Raw genomic sequence first — 22,614 nt, forward strand, 5'->3', positions numbered from 1 at the left:
TGTTTCTTGAAAATAACCAGGTAAAAAAAATCAGTATTGTGAAAGGAATATTTTGGGGTGGCAATCTCTGCTTCCCCTTGTGAACCAGCCACTCTTATACAAGTATACTCAAGAGAAATAAACACATTTGTTCACATAAAAACCCATACAGGAATGTTCCTAGTAACATTATTCATCATAGTTAAAAAGTAGAAAAGGAAATGTCCAAAAGTACATGGATGGATAAACAAAGTAAGGTATATTCATACAATGAAATATTATTCATCTATACAGAAGCATTAAGTACTGACATATGCTACAACATAAATGAATCTTGGAAACATTACATGTAATGCCACTTATATCAAATGCCCAGATTAGGCAAATACTTATAAAGAGAAGTATTGCTGCCTGGTGTTGAAAACAGGGAGGACTGCTAAAGGGTACCGCTTTTTTTGTGTGACGAAAATACTCTTAAAATTGAATAGTGATGGCTGCACAGTTCTGTGAAAAACACCATTGAAGCGTACATTTTAAAAGGGTGACTTTCATGCTATGTGAATTACATCTCAATTTTAAAATCAAATTAAATTTTCTAAAATTGCGGCATTCATAGAGGTCTCTTGCCACCCAGGTAACGCACGCCTAGAGCAACACGCTGGAACAAAATACTTGGCCAGACACTCCAGGGGGCCTAGAACCGCAATCCGACCCCGCCTCCCAGGGAAGGAAGTCCCGGCCTGCAGGATGATGATTGGGTGAGCTGTAAACGAGGGTGGGGCTAAAAGGGGCCAGCCGTTTACCCTTAGGCTGGGGGGCTGGGTAGGGCAAAGGGAAGCTTCTCTCGCGAGATTGTGCTGGTTCCGCATTTCGGTTTTGCTAGGCTGGGGGAGGCGAACAAGGTGGGCTCGGCTTTTTGCGTCGGTTATAGCCTCTCGACCCTGGCTCGGAGCAACGGCGGCTGTTGGCGCGTTGAGAACCGAACGCTACCTCACTGTTCCCGTGTGGGCTCGGAAACCTAACTGCGGCAGGGGCCAGCGGCCCCTCCCCTCCTGCCTGAGGATAGAAGATGAGCTTCCTCTTGTGAGTGCAGTCGGGCCGAGGGGTTCAGGGCTCAGCTCTGAGGGCGGAGGGCGGGGAGGGGCGAGCCGACGGCTGAGGCTAGGGTCAGCCCTGGGGTTGAATAGGGTGGCTTTAGTTTTGCCCCGGTTTGCGGCTACGGGGGAGGATAGGATGTGGGCCGAGGTAGATGGAGATGAAAAGTCGACGCAAAGGAAATGGAGCGAGAAGTCGACGCAAAGGAAACAGCGAGAAGGCCCCGAGGGCCGTAGCGCCTCCAAACTTTCCGCCCCAACTCCCCCGAGGGCGCAGGGGCTACCTGGGGGCGCGGCCAGGGCCTTCCAGTTTCTCTCCAGGCTGGAGCCTTCATGTAATGATTCCTGCTGGCTTAGCTTTTTACTGCACCGTTTGCCCAGTTTTAATTATCGTCAGTACTGTTACCCCCGCGGAAAAATGCCGCCGCAGGAAAACGTGGAGTGCTGCAGTTTGAGAAGCATTGCTCTAGCACCTTATTTAGTATTCTCAGATAGCGATGTTCACGTAGTATACTACTTAAATATATGTTGTGTGATTATATATATAATGTATTAAATACATTTTCAGTTACGGACATTACCCACACACTTGACATTTTTATTAATTTAAAATTACATAGTGTTTCATAACTAGAGTTAATCTAGTCCCTTATTGTGAGAAATCTGAATTCTTTGCTACTTACAAATTTAAATTAGTACTACTGAGAATATCTTTATCCAAATCGCTTTTTCCCTCCTTTTTTTTTAGGGTATAAGCTCCAAAGTATGATTACCGTGTCAGAAAGTCTGTATGGTTTATGTTTTAATTGCAAATAGCTATTTTGCTAGAACCATCTCTCCCATCCTTCAAGTCTTTTTATGAGTTAATGTTTATTTAGCGGTTTGTGTATGCACGTTGTTTAGTTGGTCTTTGAACGTAAATGTGAGAGGCTGTGTATTTCTTCTGAACTTTGTTTTGCTGATGGATATTTGACTTTACACTTTTTGGTTTTATGAATAATGCTGCTCTGAACTTTTATGTAGTACAAATTTTTTGTGTTGAATGTATGTGTTCATTTCTCTTGGGTATTATGCGTAGGAGTGGAATTACTCAGTTACATGGAAACCATGTTTAATCTTTTGAGGGAATTGCCAAACTTTTCAAAGCACTGGACCATTTTGCTTTCCCACTAGCGTTGAATGAATTTCATTTTCCCTACACTCTCACTAGCCCTTGTTGTCTTTTGGATTATAACCATCTTAAGTGGATGTAAAATGGTAGTTGATGTCAGTTCTCATTTTCCTAATAACTAAGAAGGTGGAGCATCCTTTCGTGCGTGTACTTATTGGCTATTTGTATATATGTATTTTTTGGAGTAATGTCTATGTCAATCTTCTGACCATTAAAAAAATTTGTTTTTAATTATAATTCACAGCCTTTGGCCATTTTTAATTCAGATTATTTCTCTTTATGTTTTTGAGTTGTAATAATTCTTTATCCCTGATATAAGTCACTGTCACATCTATGATTTACAAATATTTTCTCCCATTTTGTGGATTGTTTTCACTGTCTTGATGGTGTCATTTGAACACAAGTCTTAATTTAGACGAAGATCATATTTGAATATTGAGCCATCATTTCATCTTTTCCATATTTAACTTCCTGTCATTCACAGTTTTCTATCTGTAAAAGGCTATTCTTTGTTATTTAGTATTTCTCATTTAAATGTAGGTATTTGCCACGTCAAAAATTGCCCATATTTGATTTTACTTTTTAATCAGTCTTACTTAAAATTCAAATTACGGAGGTAAAGTAAAAGCCCCCAGTTCTATTCTTTTTCTTTTTTTAGAAGTAATCACCAGTATCAGTTTGATGTGTATCCTTTCTTAATACTTTGTGTATTTATAAAATGGGCTCCTAAAGGTGAAGGGATTAAGAAGTACAGTTGTAGTTACAGGATAATTATGGGGATGTAAAGCATAGGGAATAGAGTAGCCAAAGAACATATATGTATGACCCATAGACATGGACAAGGGGTGTGGGGATTGCCTGAGGGAGGGGGGACTAGTTGGAGTGGGGGAAAGGGGGAAAAAACTAGGATAACTGTAATAGTATAAACAAAATACAGAAATGAGCTCCTGCTATCCATTTGGTTTTGTTTTAACCATGTCTTGAGATCTTCTCATGTAAACACATGTAGCTCTATCTTGTTCTTGTATCTTGTTTATCTTAACTACAATACTCCGGTTTGTGGATATATCATAATTTATTTAATCATTCTTTCAGTAAGCCTTAGGATTGTTTCTAGATTTTTCATTATTAAAAATGATCTTGGATGGGGGGCTAGGATGGGAGTAAAAGGTAGAAAACTGTACTTGAACAACATTTAAAATGTTTAAAAAAGAAATAAAAAGAATGCAGAATGTTATGACAGGAATGCATTCCCATAAAAAAAGGAGATAGTACGTTGTAAGGTAAACCATTTTCTTAGTAATGATACTGAAGTCATAAAAATACAATTGTCCTCCTAAATAAAAAGTTTATTTTTAAAAAATAACCTTGGAAAACACATCCTTACCTGTATGTAACAGATACTCAGAAGTGGAAGGGGTAGATGGAGGAACATTTTGGTATTAAGGTAACCGCCATATTGCCCTCTCAGAAACACTTTCACCTTCACCACACCTAATGTTAATTGTTTTAACTTTTGACACTCAGTTTAGGGAAGAATATATCTTACTTTAGTTAAACAGCTTTTCAGATGTTCATTAATCATTGTATTTTTCCTTCCGTATTGCCTATTTATCTCCTTAGCCTGTATAGAAGAAGCCCATTATTATCCAGTTTATCCTTTGTAATATATGTTGCAAGTACTTTTTTTTACTTGTCTTTTTGCTCTGTTACTGAAAGTTTCTTTTATTTTTTTAAAAGATTTTATTTATTTTACTTTTAGAGAGAGGGGAAGGGAAGGAGAAAGACAGGGAGAGAAACATCAGTGTGCAAGAGGTACATCAATCAGTCGCCTCCAATTGGAGACCTGGCCTGCAACCCAGGCATGTGCCCTGACTGGGAATTACACCAGTGACCTGTAGGTTTGCAGGTGGTAGTTAATCCACTGAGCCACACCAGTGAGGGCTGTTACTGAAGTTTTAATCGTTGTGAGTTGAAGTCCATCTATTTAAGGTTTCTGGTTTTTGTGACATGTTAAGAAGACTCCTTGTGGATGGTGTATAAAGAGAGGAATAAAGTTTTTTTCCCCAATAACCAGTTGTCTCTCATTTATTTTTCCTGTTAAAAGCCTCAAAAAAAAAGTCACTTTTGCTGTGGTTTGCTTTGATGGCATCCTAGATGTTTTGATATAGATGCTGTTTTTTTGAGCTATTGGATGGAACCTTAGGGCTACTTCCCTCCCAGCACCATTTTGTGTAGGTGGAAATTGAGGGCAGAAGGTTAGGTTTCTCAAGCAATCAAGAGATAATGGCAAGGCCCTAGCTGGTGTAGCTCAGTGGATTGAGCGCGGACCTGCGAACCAGACAATTGCAGTTCGATTCCCAGTCAGGGCACATGCCTGGGTTGCAGACCAGTTCCCTGCAGGCCAGTTCCCAGCAGGGGACGCATGAAAAGGCAACCATACATTGGTTTCTCTCCCTCTCTCCTTCCCTCCCCCTCTAAAGATAAATAAAATATTAAAAAAAAGAGAGAGATAATGGCAGATCAGGGACTAAAATCTAGGGGTTGTTTTTTCTTTTGGTTCAAGGGCCCTTTTTATTATCCCAGACTGCTACATGAGGAAAGAAATTTAAAGCATTCTTTTTATTGTGATCATCACCACCCCCCACTTCCCCCCTTCCCCCTGCAAATCCTGGCACTTTTCAGGGAATATGTTTTACTTTACAGGGCAGTTTATGTTATGCCATTAATTATTCCATTTTGCTTCTGGTCCTAAAATTGATGTTTTTTCTTTTAACATAACAGTAGCAGCCGCTCTTCTAAAACATTCAAACCAAAGAAGAATATTCCTGAAGGGTCTCATCAGTATGAACTCTTAAAACATGCAGAAGCAACTCTAGGAAGTGGAAATCTGAGACAAGCTGTTATGTTGCCAGAGGGAGAGGATCTCAATGAATGGATTGCTGTTAACAGTAAGTTTTTAGTAACATTAAGCTTTTCTGGTTTATAGGAAGGTTTTGCTAAAATCTTTCTTAATGAATTTCATTTTGCAGGTATGTAAGGGTTATAATATAATAGATTATCTATCTATAAAGAAACACTAAGCTCTTGGTTATAGCTTTTGTGGTTGAGCAGAGAGACCTAAGGAGAAATGATAAGTGTTATAGGGTAATTTCTGGAGAGAATGGAGCTGAGTAAGGTCAGCTCCATTTATCAAATAAAAGATTGTTAAATGCAAAGAATCTACCTGTGATGGAACATGACTTTGTTAGGGAATCCATCTATATAGTTGTGCTTCTGCTCCCAGAAGCTCTCAATCTGCCTATCACGTAGAAAGAAAAGTCCACCACGGTCACTTATTTGTTGTGATTTAAGAGTTGTCGTAGGAAATTGAGAGATTGGAAGAAAATGGTGGGAAACCATGAGTTGAAAGTCACTCTTGAGTTCAAGAAAGTGAAGAGGGCAAGGCATAGAAGAATATGCTGAGGCTAGAGATTTGAATATTCAGAGTGTATCATTTCTGGTCCTGACATAATAGCTCAGTTGCTTAGAGTATCATCATCATCAGATACACACCAAGGTTGTGGGTTCAGTCTCAGGTCAGAGTACCTACAAGAAGCAACCAGTGAATGCATAAATAAGTGGAATAACAAACAAATTGATACTTCTCCCCACCCCCACCCCCTCCTCATCTCACTCCCTCCTCTCACCCCCTCCTTCTTCTCTCTTTCTCTAAAACCAATAAAAAAAAAAAACAGGTGGTTTTTTTTTTAAACCTTAAAAAAAGAAGCCCTGGCTGTTATGGTTCAGTGGATTGAGTGCCAGCCCGCACACCAAAAAAAGGTTGCTGGTTTGATTCCCAGTCAGGGCACGTGCCTGGGTTGCGGTTCAGGTCCCCAGTTGGAGGCATGCAAGAGGCAACAGATCAGGGTGTCTCTTGCACATCGATGTTTCTCTCCCTCTCCTTGTCCCTCCCTTCCCCTTTCTCTAAAAGTAAATACATAAAATCGTTAAAAAATCTTTTAAAAAAGTAAGATACAAGTGTAATTAAAAATTTTCTAGTAGCCACATTAAGAAAAATTTATTTTTTCAACTCATTAAAAAGCCATTATTCATGTCACTAAAAAAAACAAAGTGCAGAAGTGCACAACACTACTTTCTGTGTAAGACAGGACGAAGAAACTTAGAGGGCAGGGTACAGAAAAAAATTAATAGAGTAACCTGTGTGTGTGGGGGGATTTGTAGTAGTTGGAATTTAGATATTTTCACTGTATATTTCTTTATTTCTTGATATGTGAGCATGTGGACTATTACATATTAGAAAAGATCCCCTCTTTTTAAAACCTTATTCACATTACCATCTTTTATTTTAAAGGTGTTCATTGGCCTTCTTCAGCCTTAGATTTTTCTCTGCGACTTAGTGTTCTAGATGAGCTGTTTTCAGTCCTTTTGGTTTCAGGATCCCCTTGTTCTTCAGAAATTATTGAGAACCCCAGCCCTGGCTGGTGCTGCTCAGTGGGTTGAGCACCAGCCTGAGAACCCAGGGGTTGCTGGTCAGTTCCTGGTTGGGGGTGTGCGAGAGGCAGCTGGTTGATGTTTCTCTCGCTGTCTTTCTTCTTCCTTTCCCATCTCTCTAAAAATAAATAAAATATTTTTAAAAATTATTGAGAATCCTAAAAAGTTTTTATTTTGTAAATTATAACTAGTGATACAGTGTTAGAAATTTTAAATATTGCTCATTTTTAGATTCATCTAAAAATAACAGTAATAAATCCATTGCATGTTAATACATATTTTAATAATGACTTTTTAAAAATAAATTTTAGTGAGAAGTGTGGCATTGTTTCACATCTTTGCAAATATTATTTAATGTCCAGCTAATAGGAGACAGCTGGATTCTGACTTCTGCTTCTGCCTTCAGGCTGTGGCGATGTCACACGTCATGGAGCCTCTGGGTAACTCCAGGGTGCTTCCTGGGGGAGTGAGATGGGCAGTTAAAGTGGCCCCCACAGACCCCCCCGAAACAGGGAATCCCTGGAGCACATTTAGAGAGCACTTGCTTTAGATCAGTGATTTTTTTTAACCTTTTTCATCTCATGGCACACAAACTAATTACTAAAATTCTGCAGTACACCAAAAACATTTATTTCTTGCCGCCCTGACAAAATAAAGAATTGCTATAATTTTGATTGGTTCATACCAGATAGCTGTTGTTGTGTTGGCTGTTGTCATTTTTTAATTAGATAATCTAAGGGAAAAGAGGTCAGTGCCTTCACTAAATAGTCAATTATTGCACGTTTTAAAAATTCTTGTGGCACACACTGGCTGAAGATCGCTGTTTTAGACCAATAAACTAGCATACAATCTGGGTGTACTCCTTGATTTGAAAGAATATTCAGTGCCTAAGTATTGCTTTCTTAGAAACATGACTAATTTAAGAGGAAGGTTTGTCAGTGAGGGAGTTTTGTACAAAGTTCCTTTAATATGTTTTTTAAGAAACTTGGAAAAGCCCTAGTGGGTTTTTAGGTACTCCTTTAGACAGGGAACTAAAACATTTTTAAAAACTTGTGTGGTTTTAAGGCCTATGGGATTCTCTTTGTACAGAGTATGTTTCAGTCAGTTAAGTTGTTTTACTCACCGCATTCCTCTTCCATTATTTTGCAGATCTAGCTGAAGCTTCTTTAGAAAGTACTCCCTGACAAGCTCATCTGTTTAATGTGTTGCCTTTGCTCTGAACTCGGGCACTTAGGTGTTGGCCTTTGTATAACTACCTTCTTATATGTTGTATTATTCATTTCTTGTAATTTGTTCCTTCTGTTAGCTGGAGAATCCAGGTCAAGAGACATTATCCTGTGTCTTTTTTATGCCCTCAATATGCATAGCCTCAATTTTTTTTAATAATGAATTAGATTTTTTAAATGTTTGTTAATAACAGCCAATGTACCTTCTGCCTCACAATATATTCCACAACACTTTTCTAACAAATGATATTGTCTGGTCCACGTGAATAGAAACTATGACTTTTTTCATTCCCTTGGATATAACCAAATCGTGTATGCTAATGACCTAATAGTCACCATTAAGTTGGAATTGTGCCTGATTTTTATTTTTTTGCTGTCATATGCTGGTTAAAATCTTAGTACATCAAACATGAATGTTAAAAGTTTACTTGGATGTGACAACTTATAAAGAGAATTTACAGTATCCTGGATTGTTGGATTTCCCAAGAATTGGAGCACATTGTCTACTTTTTTCAACTGAGAGGTCTGATGTTTTGTTGTGTTTACATACATAGTTTAATACAATTCTGCTATTATCTTGCCAGCTGTGGATTTCTTCAACCAAATCAACATGTTATATGGAACTATCACAGAATTCTGCACTGAAGCAAGCTGTCCAGTCATGTCTGCAGGTCCAAGGTACATATTACCCCTTTTTATGTAGGTGTGTGGACTACTAAATAAAGCTAACCACTAACTGATAGAAATTAAATAATGCTTTTTTGTTTTTTTTGTCTGCTTGTGTTAAAGCAGTTCAGTTTTATGAGTTCTTAAATACCTATAAGCTTTTAGTTATTATTAAATACTTTACCATTTGGTATTTAGTGTTTGGTTTTGTAATTGCATTATAGTAAGGTGAATGTTGAATTGGAGGAATAACAGAAAAAAATTAGAATTTTATTAACATTATGGTTCTGTTTCTAGTTTTTAAGTTAATTTCTTGAAATCAAGTTTGCTTGTTTATTTGTTTAAGATTTTATTTATTTTTCGAGAGAGAAGAAGGGAGGGGGAAAAGAAACATCAGTGTGTGGTTGCCTCTTGAGTGCCCCCAACTGGGGACCTGGCCTGCAACCTAGGCATGTGCCTAGGTTCACAGTCCTTTGGTTCACAGGGCAGTGCTCAATCCACTGAGCAACACCAGCCAAAGCAAAATCAAGTTTTTGGTTGACTCTTTCATATTTGATTCTTTTTTCTTGTACTTATTTGGTGTTAATTACTTCCAAATTGTGCTGCTTTAGTTATCTGACTTAAAGATACTAGGTTTTAAAATTTCACCTATAATAAATTTCAAAAAATATTGAGAAAGAGATGGAACTCTTTGTTACTCATAATTTTTCAAAGTGTGATAACGTATGATTTAAGTGTTTCCTTCCAGTCTTTTCACTATAGTACATGCTGTTATGTGATGATAGATTATATCAAGATATTTATTTACCTCTTGGGAAATAACTGTCTTGGGAAAAAACTGTCTTTTCTAAATTTGCTACAGGTATAAAGGATAAATAGGTCCCCAATGAGTTCATAGTCATATTTTTATTACAGTATTTTAGGGGGAATGTTTTGATTTTGTGTTAAGTTTTAGCTCTCAAGCTTCCTTAAAAGAAATTTAAATAAAATAAATAGGAAAATTAAACTTATCTATGGCTTCAGTGCTTTACACAGTGAAGTTTTGTGTAAGCCTTGTTAATCATTCTAGCTCTGCAAAGGTGAGGGTGCAAAAAATGCATACTCAAGGATGTTTTCTGTAATACCCTCTCCAAGAAACAGGGTTTTATAATCTTGACCTATTGGTGATAACCTGGTGGCCAAGGATCTCAGAATGTGGTGATTCATCAGCTCCGTCCCCAGTCCTCAGTACCCTCTGCCTAACAGACAGGAAGGAAATTATTTTATTTTTCCCAGGGCTGTTCTATATTCTGGACCTGCCAGCTGTCACATTATCTTCTCTTCTTCTTTCAATCATAGCTGTCACATTTCAGAATAATTTTATAGGAAACTCTCAGTAATCTTCAATAGAAATTTAAGTAATTTACTAAAGATAGTATATAACTTCTGCTCTAGCTGGTATGTGGCTCAGTGGTTGAGTGTTGCTCTGCAAATCAAAGTGTCGCCAGTTTGATTCCCAGTCAGGGCACATGCCTGAGCTGAGGGCCAGGTCCCCAGTAGGGGGCATGGGAGAGGCAACCACACATTAATGTTTCTTTCCCTCTCTTCCTGCCTTCTGCTCTCTCTAAAAATAAATAAATAAATCTTTTAAAAAAAGATATATATATAACTTCTGTTGACAAAGTGTAAACCTACTTTGATTATAATTTACACATTTGTTAATGTGAAAACTTTATCAGTAATACCTTTTCCTCTTCAGATATGAATATCATTGGGCAGATGGTACTAATATTAAAAAGCCAATCAAATGTTCTGCACCAAAATACATTGACTACTTGATGACTTGGGTTCAAGATCAACTTGATGATGAAACTCTTTTTCCTTCTAAGATTGGTGAGTTAATGTTGTAGAACTATTTTTCTTTTTAAATGATAAATGTGTGCTTTTTAACACTCTATTACTTTTTAAAAAAAAGTGACAGGGACTACCACATTTCTCTCTCAAAGGATTATTAATGTATACTCCTTCCAGACATGTTTTTGTCTGTTTCTTTACTAATACTTATTGTTAATCATTTTTTAATTTTTATAATACGGGTAAGTAAATTTGTTTTAAGCTACATTTTTAAGATATTGATGAGTGCCAGGGTCCAGCCTTCGCAGGGTTCAGGGTTCCTGAAGGATGGACGGCGCAAGTGACAAATGAAGAGTCAGACATGGGTGTCTAAATGCCGGAGAACAGCCAGCCTCTGTGGGTCTGACCAAACTCTCAGAGTTTGATTTAGACTTTATTTTTATAGAGATGGTTACATAACATTAAAGGAACAGGTGCATGGTGTGATCAGTTAAGCAGAAAAAACCAATACAGAGGTAACTAGGAAAAGTACGAGAATTTGCATAGTTTCAGTTATGTTAAACAAAGGTTGTTTTGACCAGGAGAGTCATTAATCAGACAATTTGAAATAGCTCTATGTGTAGAGTTTGAATGTCTTATTGTTTATTAGTTCTTAGAATTTGGCATGGGGCAAAAGGGTATGCTAGACTGAGCAGAGGTTATAGGAAATTTATTATAAGGCCTTTGTGATGTCTAATGTAGCTATCTTTCTGTCTGAAATGTTTCTTTGTGTAATATGGACTCTGACTCCTTGGTAATTGTTTCTACGTGCTTCGTTTGTAATAGCTAACCAGCTTCTTCTGTTTCTTTGCCTGTCTACTTCTAATTATACATATTCCTGTCCAAGGTAGGGGAGGGGCTGTTACTCCATCAACGTTTAGATATTCGGGGGCTACTTCATTAGGAGGGACTTTGTTCTCTGGCCAAGAAATTATTTTGTACAACTTCATTGGAATTATGCGGATCATTGACCCTGAGATGCAGGTGTCTAAAACTCCCACCACCTATTAATCACAAAGACAAACATGCAAGGAGAGAGAGACCGGAAATCCAGCCACAGCTGCCTCTGCTGTGCAGATGCATCTCATCCGTCCCAGTTGTGTCAAGGGACGGCTGCTGGTCGGCTCCCAACAGATGAGATTGAGCATTTTATTGTTTTACTAATTGTTGTGTATTTTTTTTCTATCCTTTCCTCATTCCTTTGTATGTTAAGGCTATTAGCTTTTTATCATAAATGTATGTGTTTTTCCCCAGGTTGGTTGCCTTTTGTCTTATTGTATTCATGAAGTGTTTTTGCTATTGCTATTATATATATATAACTTTCTTATTTTGTCTTATTAATTTTTTCTTTAATGACATCTGGGTTTTAGAGAATTAGGGAAGGAGAAAGAGAAGGAGAGAAACATCAGTGTGTGGTTGCCTCTTGCATGCCCCCTACTGGGGACCTGGCCCACAACCCAGGCATGTGCCCTGACTGGGAATCGAACTGGTGACCCTTTGGTTTCCAGGCCTGTGCTCAGTCTGCTGGGCTACACCAGCCAGGGCTTTACACCTGGATTTAATCAATGATTAGAAAGGGTTCCCCTACTTCACTATTATAAAAATATTTGTGTTTTCTTTTCTTTTTTTTATTTTTTTATTGATTATGCTGTTACAGTTGTTCTATTCCCCCCCTTCATTCTTCTCCACCCTACCCCCCCTTTAGTTTATGACCATGTGTCTCAAGTCCTTTAGATTTTATATTTCCCATACTATTCTTGCCCCCCATCTATTTTCTATCTACTGTCTATGCTACTTATTTTCTGTACCTTCTCCCCCATTCTCCTCCTCCTACTCCCCTGTTGCTAACCCTCCTTAATTGAGTACTTTCGTGGTTTTGTTTTCACATTTAAATCTTTGTTCTGTCAGGAATTTTTTTCTCACTATTTCCTTTTTTTTTCCCCAATTATAAATGCTAGTCAGTTTGCCCAGTGCTGTTTATCAAATGCATGTGTGTTTTGTCCCCAGATTACCAAGTTTGCCACATAGTTTAGAGTCTTTTAATCTCTATGCATGCCCACAGAAATTCACACTGTGTTCATTAACCATGGCCACATAGCTGAACATCTTGTAGGGCTCTCTTCCTTGCTCTTCTTTTTCAGGATATTCATGACTATTTGGGGATATTTGTTCTTCCAAACAACTTAGAATCATTTGTTCAAGGTTAAAAAAAAAGCAAAACCCAAGTCTTTGTGAGATTTTTATTACCATTTCATTCAATTTGTAGATTAATATAGGATTCTTGTTCTCTTGACAATACTGAATTTGCCTATGCAAGAGCAAAGTATATTTCTTCATTTTTCACATCTCATGTTATTTTCTCTTGTAAAATTCTATACTTCTTGCTAATCCTTCAAGTTTCTTAAGTTTATTCCTACACATTTAATGTTTTTTTGTAGATAGTTGGTTTCCAATTGGTTAGTGTTTAATATGTAGAAAAGCTGTTGATTTTTATATAAATTTTATGATTGACCATCAGATTTCGAATGTTTCTGTTTTGGGTTGGTTTTCTCTCATTTAAAAAATATACATTTCTATTACATTAAAATAATAGTAATCTTGCCTCTTTTTGCTGATGTATACTTCTTGTGTAACTCTTACCTAATTGTACTTACCAACTAGTACTTCCAGAACAGTGCTGACTAATGGTGATAATGGCAGACATCCTTTCCTTGTTTCCCTTTATGAGTGCTTCCAGTATTTAGCATTGAGCAGGAATCTTTCATTTGGTTAGAGGTGTGTCAATTTTTTTTTGTTAGGTGTATGGTTGTAGAGTTTTATCAGATATTTTTCCAGTATGTGTGGTTGATAGCCATACAGTTTTCTCCATTATTTTTTTTCTCTGTTCTTGTGGAAGAGTATTTTTTATTTGCTGATATTTTGAGTAAAATTTTGGAATTAGTATTTATTGATGGGATTGATCCTTGTCATTTTTAGTGTAAGGGTGTCTGTCTTATGAACAACATATTGTTGGCTTCTGTCTTGTCTGTTTGGGCTGCTGTAATAAAATGCCAGAGTGGGTGGCATATAAACAAATGAGAGAACTTTATTTCTTGAGGTTCTAAAGGGTGTAACTCTGCATTCAGGGTGCCAGCATGTTTGGGTTCTGCGGAAGGTTTACTGCTGGGCTGCAGATTGCCAGCCTCTTACCTTGTCCTCACATAGTGGAAGGGTAACCCTCTGGGACTTCTTTTTTTTTTTTAAATATATTTTATTGACGATGCTATTACAGTTGTCCCATTTTCACCCCTTTACTTCCCTCCACCCTGCACACCCCCTCCCACCCACATTCCCCCCATTTAGTTCATGTCCATGTGTCATACTTATAACTTTGGCTTCTACATTTCCCATACTATTCTTGCCCTCCCCCTGTCTATTTTGTACCTACTATCTACGCTACTTATTCTCTGTACCTTTTCCCCCTCTACTCCCCCTCCCACTCCCCTGTTGATAACCCTCTATGTGATCTCCATTTCTGTGATTCTGATCCTGTTCTACTTGTTTGCTTAGTTTGTTTTTCTTTTTTCTAAATTTTTAAATTTATCTTTAGAAGGGAAGGGAAGGAGAGAGGGGGAGAAATATCAATGTATGGTTGCTTCTTGTGCATCCCCTGCTGGGAGCTGGCCCCTGCTGGGAACTGGCCTGCAACCCAGGCATGTGACCTGAAGGGGAATCAAACCACAATCTTTCGGTTTGCAGGCCCGTGCTCAATCCACTGAGCTAAACCAGCCAGGGCCATGTTTTTCTTTTTGTTTTAGGTGTGGTTGTTAATAATTGGGAGTTTGCTGTCATTTTACTGTACATGTTTTTTACCTTCTTTTTCTTAGATAAGTTCCTTTAACGTTTTACATAATAAGGGCTGGATGATGAAGCACTTTATCTGCCCTTCCATTCTAAATGAAAGCTTTGCTGGATAGAGTCATCTTGGGTGTAGGTTCTTGCCTTTTATGACTTGGAATACTTCTTTCCAGCCCCTTCTTGCCTGCAAGGTCTCTTTTGAGAAATCAGCTGACAGTCAGATGGGCACTCCTTTGTAGGTGACTGTCTCCTTATCTCTTGCTGCTTCTAGGATTCTCTCCCTTCATTTTAATCTTGGCTAGTGTAATTATGATGTGCCTTGGTGTGTTCCTCCTTGGGTCCACCTTCTTTGGGACTCTCTGAGCTTTCTGGACTTCTCTGGAAGTCTGTTTCCTTTGCCAGATTGGAGAAGTTTTCCATCATTATTTGTTCAGATGACTTTTCCACTTGTTCTTCCTCTTCTCCTTCTGGTAACTGTATAATTTGGATGTTGGAACATTTAAAGATGTCCTGGAGATTCCTAAGCCTCTCCTTATTGTTTTGAATTCTCGTTTCTTCATTCTTTTCTCTTTGGTTATTTCTTTCTTTCTTCTGGTCCACTCCCTTGATTTGAGTCCCAGTTTTCTTCCCATCACTATTGGTTCCCTGTGCATTTTCCTTCATTCCACTTAGCATAGCTTTCATATGTTCCTCTAATTTGTGACCAAATTCAACCAGTTCTGTGAGCATCCTGATCACCAGTGTTTTGAACTGTGCATCTGATAGGTTGGCTATCTCTTCGTGGCTTAGTTGTATTTTTTCTGGAGCTTTGATCTGTTCTTTCGTTTGGGCCTTTTTTTTTTTTTGGTCTTGATGTGCTTGTTACATAGTGAGGGGTGGAACCTTAGGTGTTCACTAGGGCAGGACAACCCAGCTGGTTAGTCGCTGGAATGTGATGCTGTATGTGGGGGCGGGGTCTGAGAGGGAACAGTGGCACTTGCTCCGCTCTCTGCTGGATTTCAGTCACTTCCGCTGCTTCCCCCAAGCAAACTGGGTCCTTCTGGTGCTGATTCCCACATGGGTGGGCTTGTATACATTCTAGGACCCTGTGGGTCTCTCCAATGAACTTTTCTGTGAGGCTTGAGAGTCTCTCCCGGAACCTCAACCCCCACTGGTGTTTTCAGTTGGTGTTTTGAGGCTTTATTTCCCCATGCTGGGACCCTGGGTGGCGTGGTCTGTCTTGCTCCCCAGCTTCACCTGGCTTCTCTGCACACGAATGTGGGACCACCCAGTCCGCTAGCTGCCTTATGGGCCAAGCCCCTCCACAATCCGCCACCTGGCTGCGTCTGCCAGCTGCTGCTTTGCCACGAGTTCTCTCCACCAGGCCACCCAACTTCATCCCTCCTACCGGTCTGAATGAATGCTTCATCTTCAACTCCTTGGTTGTGGGACTTCCATACAGTTCAATTTTCTGTCAGTACTGGTTCTTTTTTTTATTCCAATTTTTTGTTTGTTTTTATTTTGGTTGTGCGAGAAGGCACAGTATATCTATCTGCCTACACCTCCATCTTGGCTGGAAGTCCTAGGACCTCTTTTTATAAGGGCATTAATCCCATTCAGAGTAGTCTGCCCTCATGATCTAGTCACCTCCCAAAAGCTCCGCCTACTAATGACACCACACAGGGGGGTTAGGATGTCCACATACGGATTTGGGGGAGTAGGGGGAGTGGAGGTGGGGTGCACATGGGTTGCTGACACATATATTCAGACCATAGCAGATTCCTTTTTGAAGTCTAATGAAAGATTTATTTTTCAGGAGAAAAAGTTGTATCATGTTACACTTGGACTGTTTGCTATTGGTCAGTTTTTTCATTCTATTATTAAGCATTTTATTTCCTTTTTCATAGATTCGATGTTGTATATTTACTGTAATTGAAATTTTTGTTAAATTCAGCTTGGAAGGTACTTAGATTAAAACAAATTATATTTCTTTATTCATTAAAGTTTTTTCTCTTATGGAAGATACAGAATACTTTTGACTTAATTCTCTTTTCTCAGCTTCCCATTCATCAATGATTTATTCTACTGTTCTAGAATTCTTTCTGCTCTCATTAAGCTGTTGTCTACATCTTACTTATGTCAATTATATATTCATATTAGGTGAAATTTATTCATTTTTAAAATAGATATCCAAGTTATTACTGTTCCTTTTATTAGCAAGATGCCCATTTGTAAATCCTGAGAGAAAAGGAGTTTAACATAACAATCCATCTTTTCACTACACAAATACAAGCCCCATTTCACAAAAACATGCCCATGAACTCCAGAATAATGTTTGAAAGAGCAAATTGTTAACCAGGACTGGGGAGAGGAGGGATCCCTCACAAAAATCAGTTTATGAAAGCAAAATATACTAAATTTCAAGCTATGAAGGACTAACTGAGAAGTAAAATGTAGGAAAAGAGAAAGTGTTTTATCTTTTGGCCTCTGAAAGATTAAAGAAAGAAAATGTTTTAAGAGTAATGTTGTAGAACAGACCTTTAAGGGCAGCTAATCTAGGTTATTTTGGAAGTAGATACATTCATTCTTACGTGTTTATTCACTGCACTTAGTGTCAGTTGTATTGTTTTTCTTCTCTCCCTACCTTCTAACTGACCAAAGTTCTCAGGAAGTAACCAGTTGCATCCCTACCTGCACTGCTCAGAGAGACATTACCAGCCCCAGTTCTTTCTAAGGAGGTGTTTACTTTCTTCGAAAAATAGGGACATGCTCTTCTTCCCTTTTTAGGAAGTCTGTCCCCCTCTTAAACTACAGAAAAATGAAAATAGCAATTTAAAAAAATAAAACAAAAAGTTTGTAACTTCTCGTTTAAGAAAACCATCTCTTCAGAGTAATTCAGAAGATAAACTATTTGTAAACAGTAGATTATGATGATGTGAAGAGTGCCTTTTTTTTCTTTTGGTTAGGAGAGTTTCCAGTCCTAGTTGAGTGTGTACAATATTTTTTTTAGAGTTACAGGTTACACAAAGTAAAAATTTCTGTTTACAGTCAAAATGCCTATTCTTGCATTTAATCTTAGGAAGAAACTCTTCTATGTTAAACAGCTAAAATTAGTTTTATTTTAACTTTGATTCAGTAGCATCTTATATATAACTTCTGGTACCTGTGCCTGCTATTCTAAGACAGTCAGAAAAAGTGTGGTATGTGAATATGTCTCTTATACTTAGGTTTGGGATTCTTTTTCCCTTGTCTTTTAAAAAATATATGGCAGTAGACTTGTATTTGTGAATGTGAGTTTGTTGAAGTTGCTCATGGCTGTATTTAAACTTTCCACAGTTCAGTTGATGAAGACTAATGAATATATATGTATATTTGACATTATATATTTATGTTACAGGTGTCCCATTTCCCAAAAACTTTATGTCTGTGGCAAAGACCATTCTAAAGCGTCTCTTCAGGGTGTATGCCCACATTTATCACCAGCACTTTGATTCCGTGATGCAGCTGCAAGAGGAGGCTCACCTCAACACCTCCTTTAAGCACTTTATTTTCTTTGTTCAGGTAAATTGAACCATGTTGATTTCTGTGTCCTTTGGCTTGGACATACTTAGCTTGGTAACTTTTAATAAAGAGCAATTTATTGCTATAAATAGAGTCTTATTTATAGACATAAAGGTAAGTTTAAGCAGGATTCTCTTTTCTCTTTGCCACATTGTTTTATTTCCTTGATGTGCATAGCGGCATAGAAAGCATCGCCTCCGCCTCCATTTTTGGCCTTCCGCCTCTGACTGCCCAGGTCTCTGGGTAGGATATGACAGAACACCAGAAATTCAGGCAAGCTTGTCCATACCCTTCTGTTCCGCCACTGCTGGGTAGAGGGACACTATGAAAAATGTCTGAAGTTGGATTGTTTCCTGAGATGTTTATGCCTGAAAGAGAGACTTGGAAGAACTTGTTTACCTGCTGTCTTGGGTTCAGTTTTCAAAAGTCCCCCCTAAGGCCAAATCTTATGATGACAGCAGCTAGAAACTTTAAAAAAGCCTACCGCCTTCAGAAATGTGATTTGTTTCCTTATGGGCTCTTGGTTGGAATTGAAACTTTTAAAGTATCACTACAATTCACATTGTTTGAAAAGGATATCAAGGATTGGTGCCTCTTTAGCCTTACTTTATAGATATATAATTCTGTTGGGTTGGCCAAAAAGTCTGTTACATTTATTCTGCAAAATAAAAGACACGTTTTTTCATTTTCACCAATAACTTTATTGATTAGGACATTTTGAGTATGTTGGCTCTCTTCTGCTATTGACTTCCAGTAGGTAGAGGCCAGGGGTGCTGCTAAACTAATCTTCCAATACATAAGAGCCCCACAGCAAAGAATCATTTGGCCAAAATGTCAACAGTACCAAGAAACTTTGCAAACTACTCATTGTGTTGGATCAGTCACAGCAACTTTTCCATACACTGCACAAATCTTTTCTTGCATTTCAGTTGCACTTTTACCGTTCTTGAAATAAAGGATAATACACTAAAAATGTTGTGTGTCTTCTTCTATCTTCAATTTAAATGACTGCATAAAAATGCACCAGTTTTGCCAAGTTGCTTTTTTTTAATGTACCCTGATATGACAGCTGTCACAGTACAATCTAACAACTGTTTCAAATGAAATTAAAGACAACTGAGGGCTACTGGAGCCTTTATACAGAAAAACATAATGGATTTTTTGGCTAACCCAATATAACTGGCTAACCCAATATAACTAATGAAAGATTTATTTTCATTGTTTACAAACTGTAAACATGTCTAGATATTATTTTTTGTGGAAAAACCATAACTTTGTAGTAGATGTTGAGTATTACAATGCTGTGAATCACACCAAGGAGATCGTCCTGTGTGCTCTTGTCTGTTTTCCTTCCGAGAGTGTTGCTGGCGTAGACCCCCCAGTGCAGCCGCAGCTGTAGGTGCTTGAAGGGGAAAGGTCTGCTGCCCCAGAGGTGGCCACCGCCAAAGATTCGCTCTAGTTTTCAGATGATTTCTGTGTAAATGCGGACACACTTAGCTTTGATTTTAATGTTTTACACAGTGAACATCATGCTGTTATGTACAGTTGCTTCTTTAGTAAGTCCCCTATATTTTAAAAGGGAGTAAAAAATGGTCACAGAGACCATTTCATCATTCTTTTGGATTTCAGAAAACTAGGGTTGGCAATATCTTCTCTGAATGACATTTACATAGTTTTAATTTTAGATCTATTTTAAAATTTTATTTTTCTTCTCTTTCTAGGAGTTTAATCTGATTGATAGGCGTGAGTTGGCACCTCTTCAGGAATTAATTGAAAAGCTTGGATCAAAAGACAGATAAATGTTTCTCCTAGAGCACAGTTACCCTCTTGCTTCATCTACTGTTAGAGCTATCTCATTGCTATCTGTTAGAGACTAATGATGCAGACTTCCTGAAAACATGATAAAAAGACCTATTGTCTGTGTCTACTGATAAAATTGTCCCAAAGGTAGGTTGGCCTAATACCGGCAGAGTGAGAAATTCAGGACACAGCTGAATCTGAAGCACTGTGTGACCACTCCTGTTACTGTCACTGAGTCACATTTGGTTTTAATATGTGGTGATTAATCTGCAGTTTTACTGAAGAAAATGATTTCGTCCATTTCAGGTTATAGCATAATGGATACTAAGAATTTCCACCAATAATTTATTAGTAGGTTTCCACAAAAAACTTCCTCAAAACTCAGATTAGTTTTATTATGCTTTTATTTTACAAATAGAAGAGGCATTTTCAAGTTTCCTTAAGATATGTAACATTTGTGTCCCTTTGAATAACATCGTAGCTTGAAGTTGTATGCTGGTGTTTTTATCGATAATGCAAATATGTATATTTTTTCAAAGTCCATGATTGTGATTTAAATCATTATGATATGTATGGGAGTAACCACAGTTATTTCTAAAATGACTTTATTTTTTAATCTGTTGGGGATTTTGTTCACATGAACCTATCTAAAATGTTTAGGGGTGTGCATCAGAATTAATTTTTTTAAGCATCTAAGGATGGTCTTGTAGATTTTTAAAAAACATTCAGATTAATTTGAATGTGTATCTTTTGCTTGGAAAAAACGAACTTCCAAAAAATTATGACAAATTTAGGTCTCAAACCACTATTTTCATTCACGTTGTCTTTCAGAGGCCTTGAGAATCTGGCTAGGAGAACGGAAGAAAGTACTCCACTGCTTTGTTTGGAGTTTCCTTTTTTAAATAATTACTTCTGTATGTTTTTATTGTGGCTTGAGACTTAGTGAAGAGTACTATAGAAATGCACCAACTTTATCCCAATAAGGATTAAACTTAAGGAAAACCACAATAAAAAGAACTTGAAAGGTATACACATTTTATAACACAGCTTAAAGTTTTATGTGTTACCTATTCTTGTGTGTGTGCATATGTGTGTGTGCACACGTTTAAATGAGACAACATGGGAGGAATAAGTAAAAAAATTTTTTTCATTCTGTTAATATCAGGATGAATTGAGCCCCCATAGGGGTTTTATCCTGTGTTGTTTTTGTATCAAAACTTGAAATTATTCTTTTTCTAATCAGATAAAAAGAATCCTGTTAATGAGGAACAGATCTGATTTTCATCAGGTTTTTAGGATTCAGCAAACACTGACAGTTTAAATACATTGCGGCCCAGGCACACTGAAGACTTGCCAGACTGGCATCACTTTAAGCTCATCATCCTGTTTCAGAGTTGTGTCTTTTGCAAAGTACTCGCCAATGTCTCAGTGGATTTGGCAAAAGTTAGTTTTGATAGGGTTTTTGTTGTTTATTTTTATTTTTCCGGACTAGAGCGTAAAGGAGAGAGTTCCTTAGAAATGCCACTTTTGCAATAACTCGGTTTCAGCAAATTATCAAATATATACAGAATTTTAAAGTAAACAAACATTTCATCTTATTAGGCTGAAATCATATGTCATTTCAGGAATAAAAAAGTGGGATAATCACTTACAAAAAAAAGAGAAAAGCCCTCTATAAGACATTTCATAATCCATGTTTTAAGTTTGTTCAAAGGTGCCCTGTCAGGTCGTCGGTATGTTCATGTTAATCATTTACAAACAAGAAAGCAGGTCTCTTAAGATGCCACTGAGAATGTTACTTCCTCTCTCATTGGCTTTAATTAAGCCTGCAAGGAATGAAATTAGATTTCTCAACCAGGGTTGTGCTTTCATTATCATCTCTAATATTCTCAAACAAAAGGGTTCTCGCTTTTCTCCATTTATTTTCAGTGATAGGAATCCTCCTTCTCTTCATGACCCAGCCCCAAATGAACCAAAGATAGGTCACGTTAGAATAGTATAAAGGCAGCTTACTAATGACACAAATAAAATTATGGTAATTTGAGACTCAGAATGTCCTTTTTAAAAAAATAAAAACATTGTCAGGTTCCCATGCTAATCTGGTTTAACCAACAATGCATCTGAACTTCAGTGTTAGCATTTGTTTACATCCAAAGCCAGGGAGGCAAGGGCAGGAGAGCTGGAGGAATGGGGAGAGGATGGCCCCTTCCAGACTGGAGGGCCAACTTTTGATGAGAGTTGGAAGAAATCAGCCTGACTCCTCTCTTGATGTATCCCCTGTGCCTGGGGTTTGCCCGTTTGACAACCGCCCTACCCTGACCTTCTTCATCACTAGTCATCTCTCAGTGTCTGCTCTGCTCCTCCTGCCTGGTGACAGTGGGGTGGAGAGTGCTTTGTAAATTATGCAGTTAATCCTTTGGTGCTTCTATTTCCAGGCCTTTAAAAAGACTTTTGGACAGTGATGTGCATACTAGTTTTTGTATTGATAGCCAAATGTATCCTTTATTCTTCTCCGGACTGATAAAAGTGATTTTAGGGGGCCACAAGCTAACACAGTATTTCCTTTGTAGACTTGGAGAGCTCTAGCTCCTGTGGCTCCTTGCTCAAGAAATGCAAATCAGTAGTCACATGACTCTGATAACAACGAAAGGAAACTGCCTCAGTGTGTGAGGTCAGAGGAACAGTCCCGGTGGTGATTTCAGCCTTTGCACAAATTGCTGAGGTTTCCTGACTATACTGTCGGCCTTTTCTCTGAGCAGTGAGGTTATGCTAGAAGTAGAGCTTCTAAACTTAACATTATTACCTCAGAAGCATAAATAAACCAGGCCCAAAGAGTGTATAAGTCCTAGAAATTTGTCTCCAAGCAGCCCCAGTCATGGCACTGGTGTTAACCTCTGTCTGGTTAGAAGAGGCCGCCTCTTGTCTGTAGCTAAAA

At 38.0% G+C, this 22,614-nt stretch overlaps 1 protein-coding gene across 1 annotated transcript; it reads left to right on the top strand.

Annotated features, from left to right (window-relative positions):
• Positions 1-820: 820 nt before the first annotated feature.
• MOB1A (MOB kinase activator 1A) lies at positions 821-22,500 on the top strand. The gene is made up of 6 exons (XM_037130869.2): positions 821-1,062; positions 5,029-5,195; positions 8,549-8,642; positions 10,369-10,502; positions 17,716-17,879; positions 19,601-22,500. The coding sequence occupies exons 1-6, from the start codon at positions 1,049-1,051 to the stop codon at positions 19,676-19,678; spliced, it is 651 nt and encodes a 216-aa protein (XP_036986764.1). The 5' UTR covers positions 821-1,048; the 3' UTR covers positions 19,679-22,500.
• The last annotated feature ends 114 nt before the right edge of the window (positions 22,501-22,614 follow it).

Source organism: Artibeus jamaicensis, unplaced genomic scaffold (genome assembly GCF_021234435.1).
Source record: "Artibeus jamaicensis isolate MK-2021 breed Jamaican fruit bat unplaced genomic scaffold, CSHL_Jam_final contig_3174, whole genome shotgun sequence".
Lineage (NCBI taxonomy): Eukaryota > Metazoa > Chordata > Mammalia > Chiroptera > Phyllostomidae > Artibeus > Artibeus jamaicensis.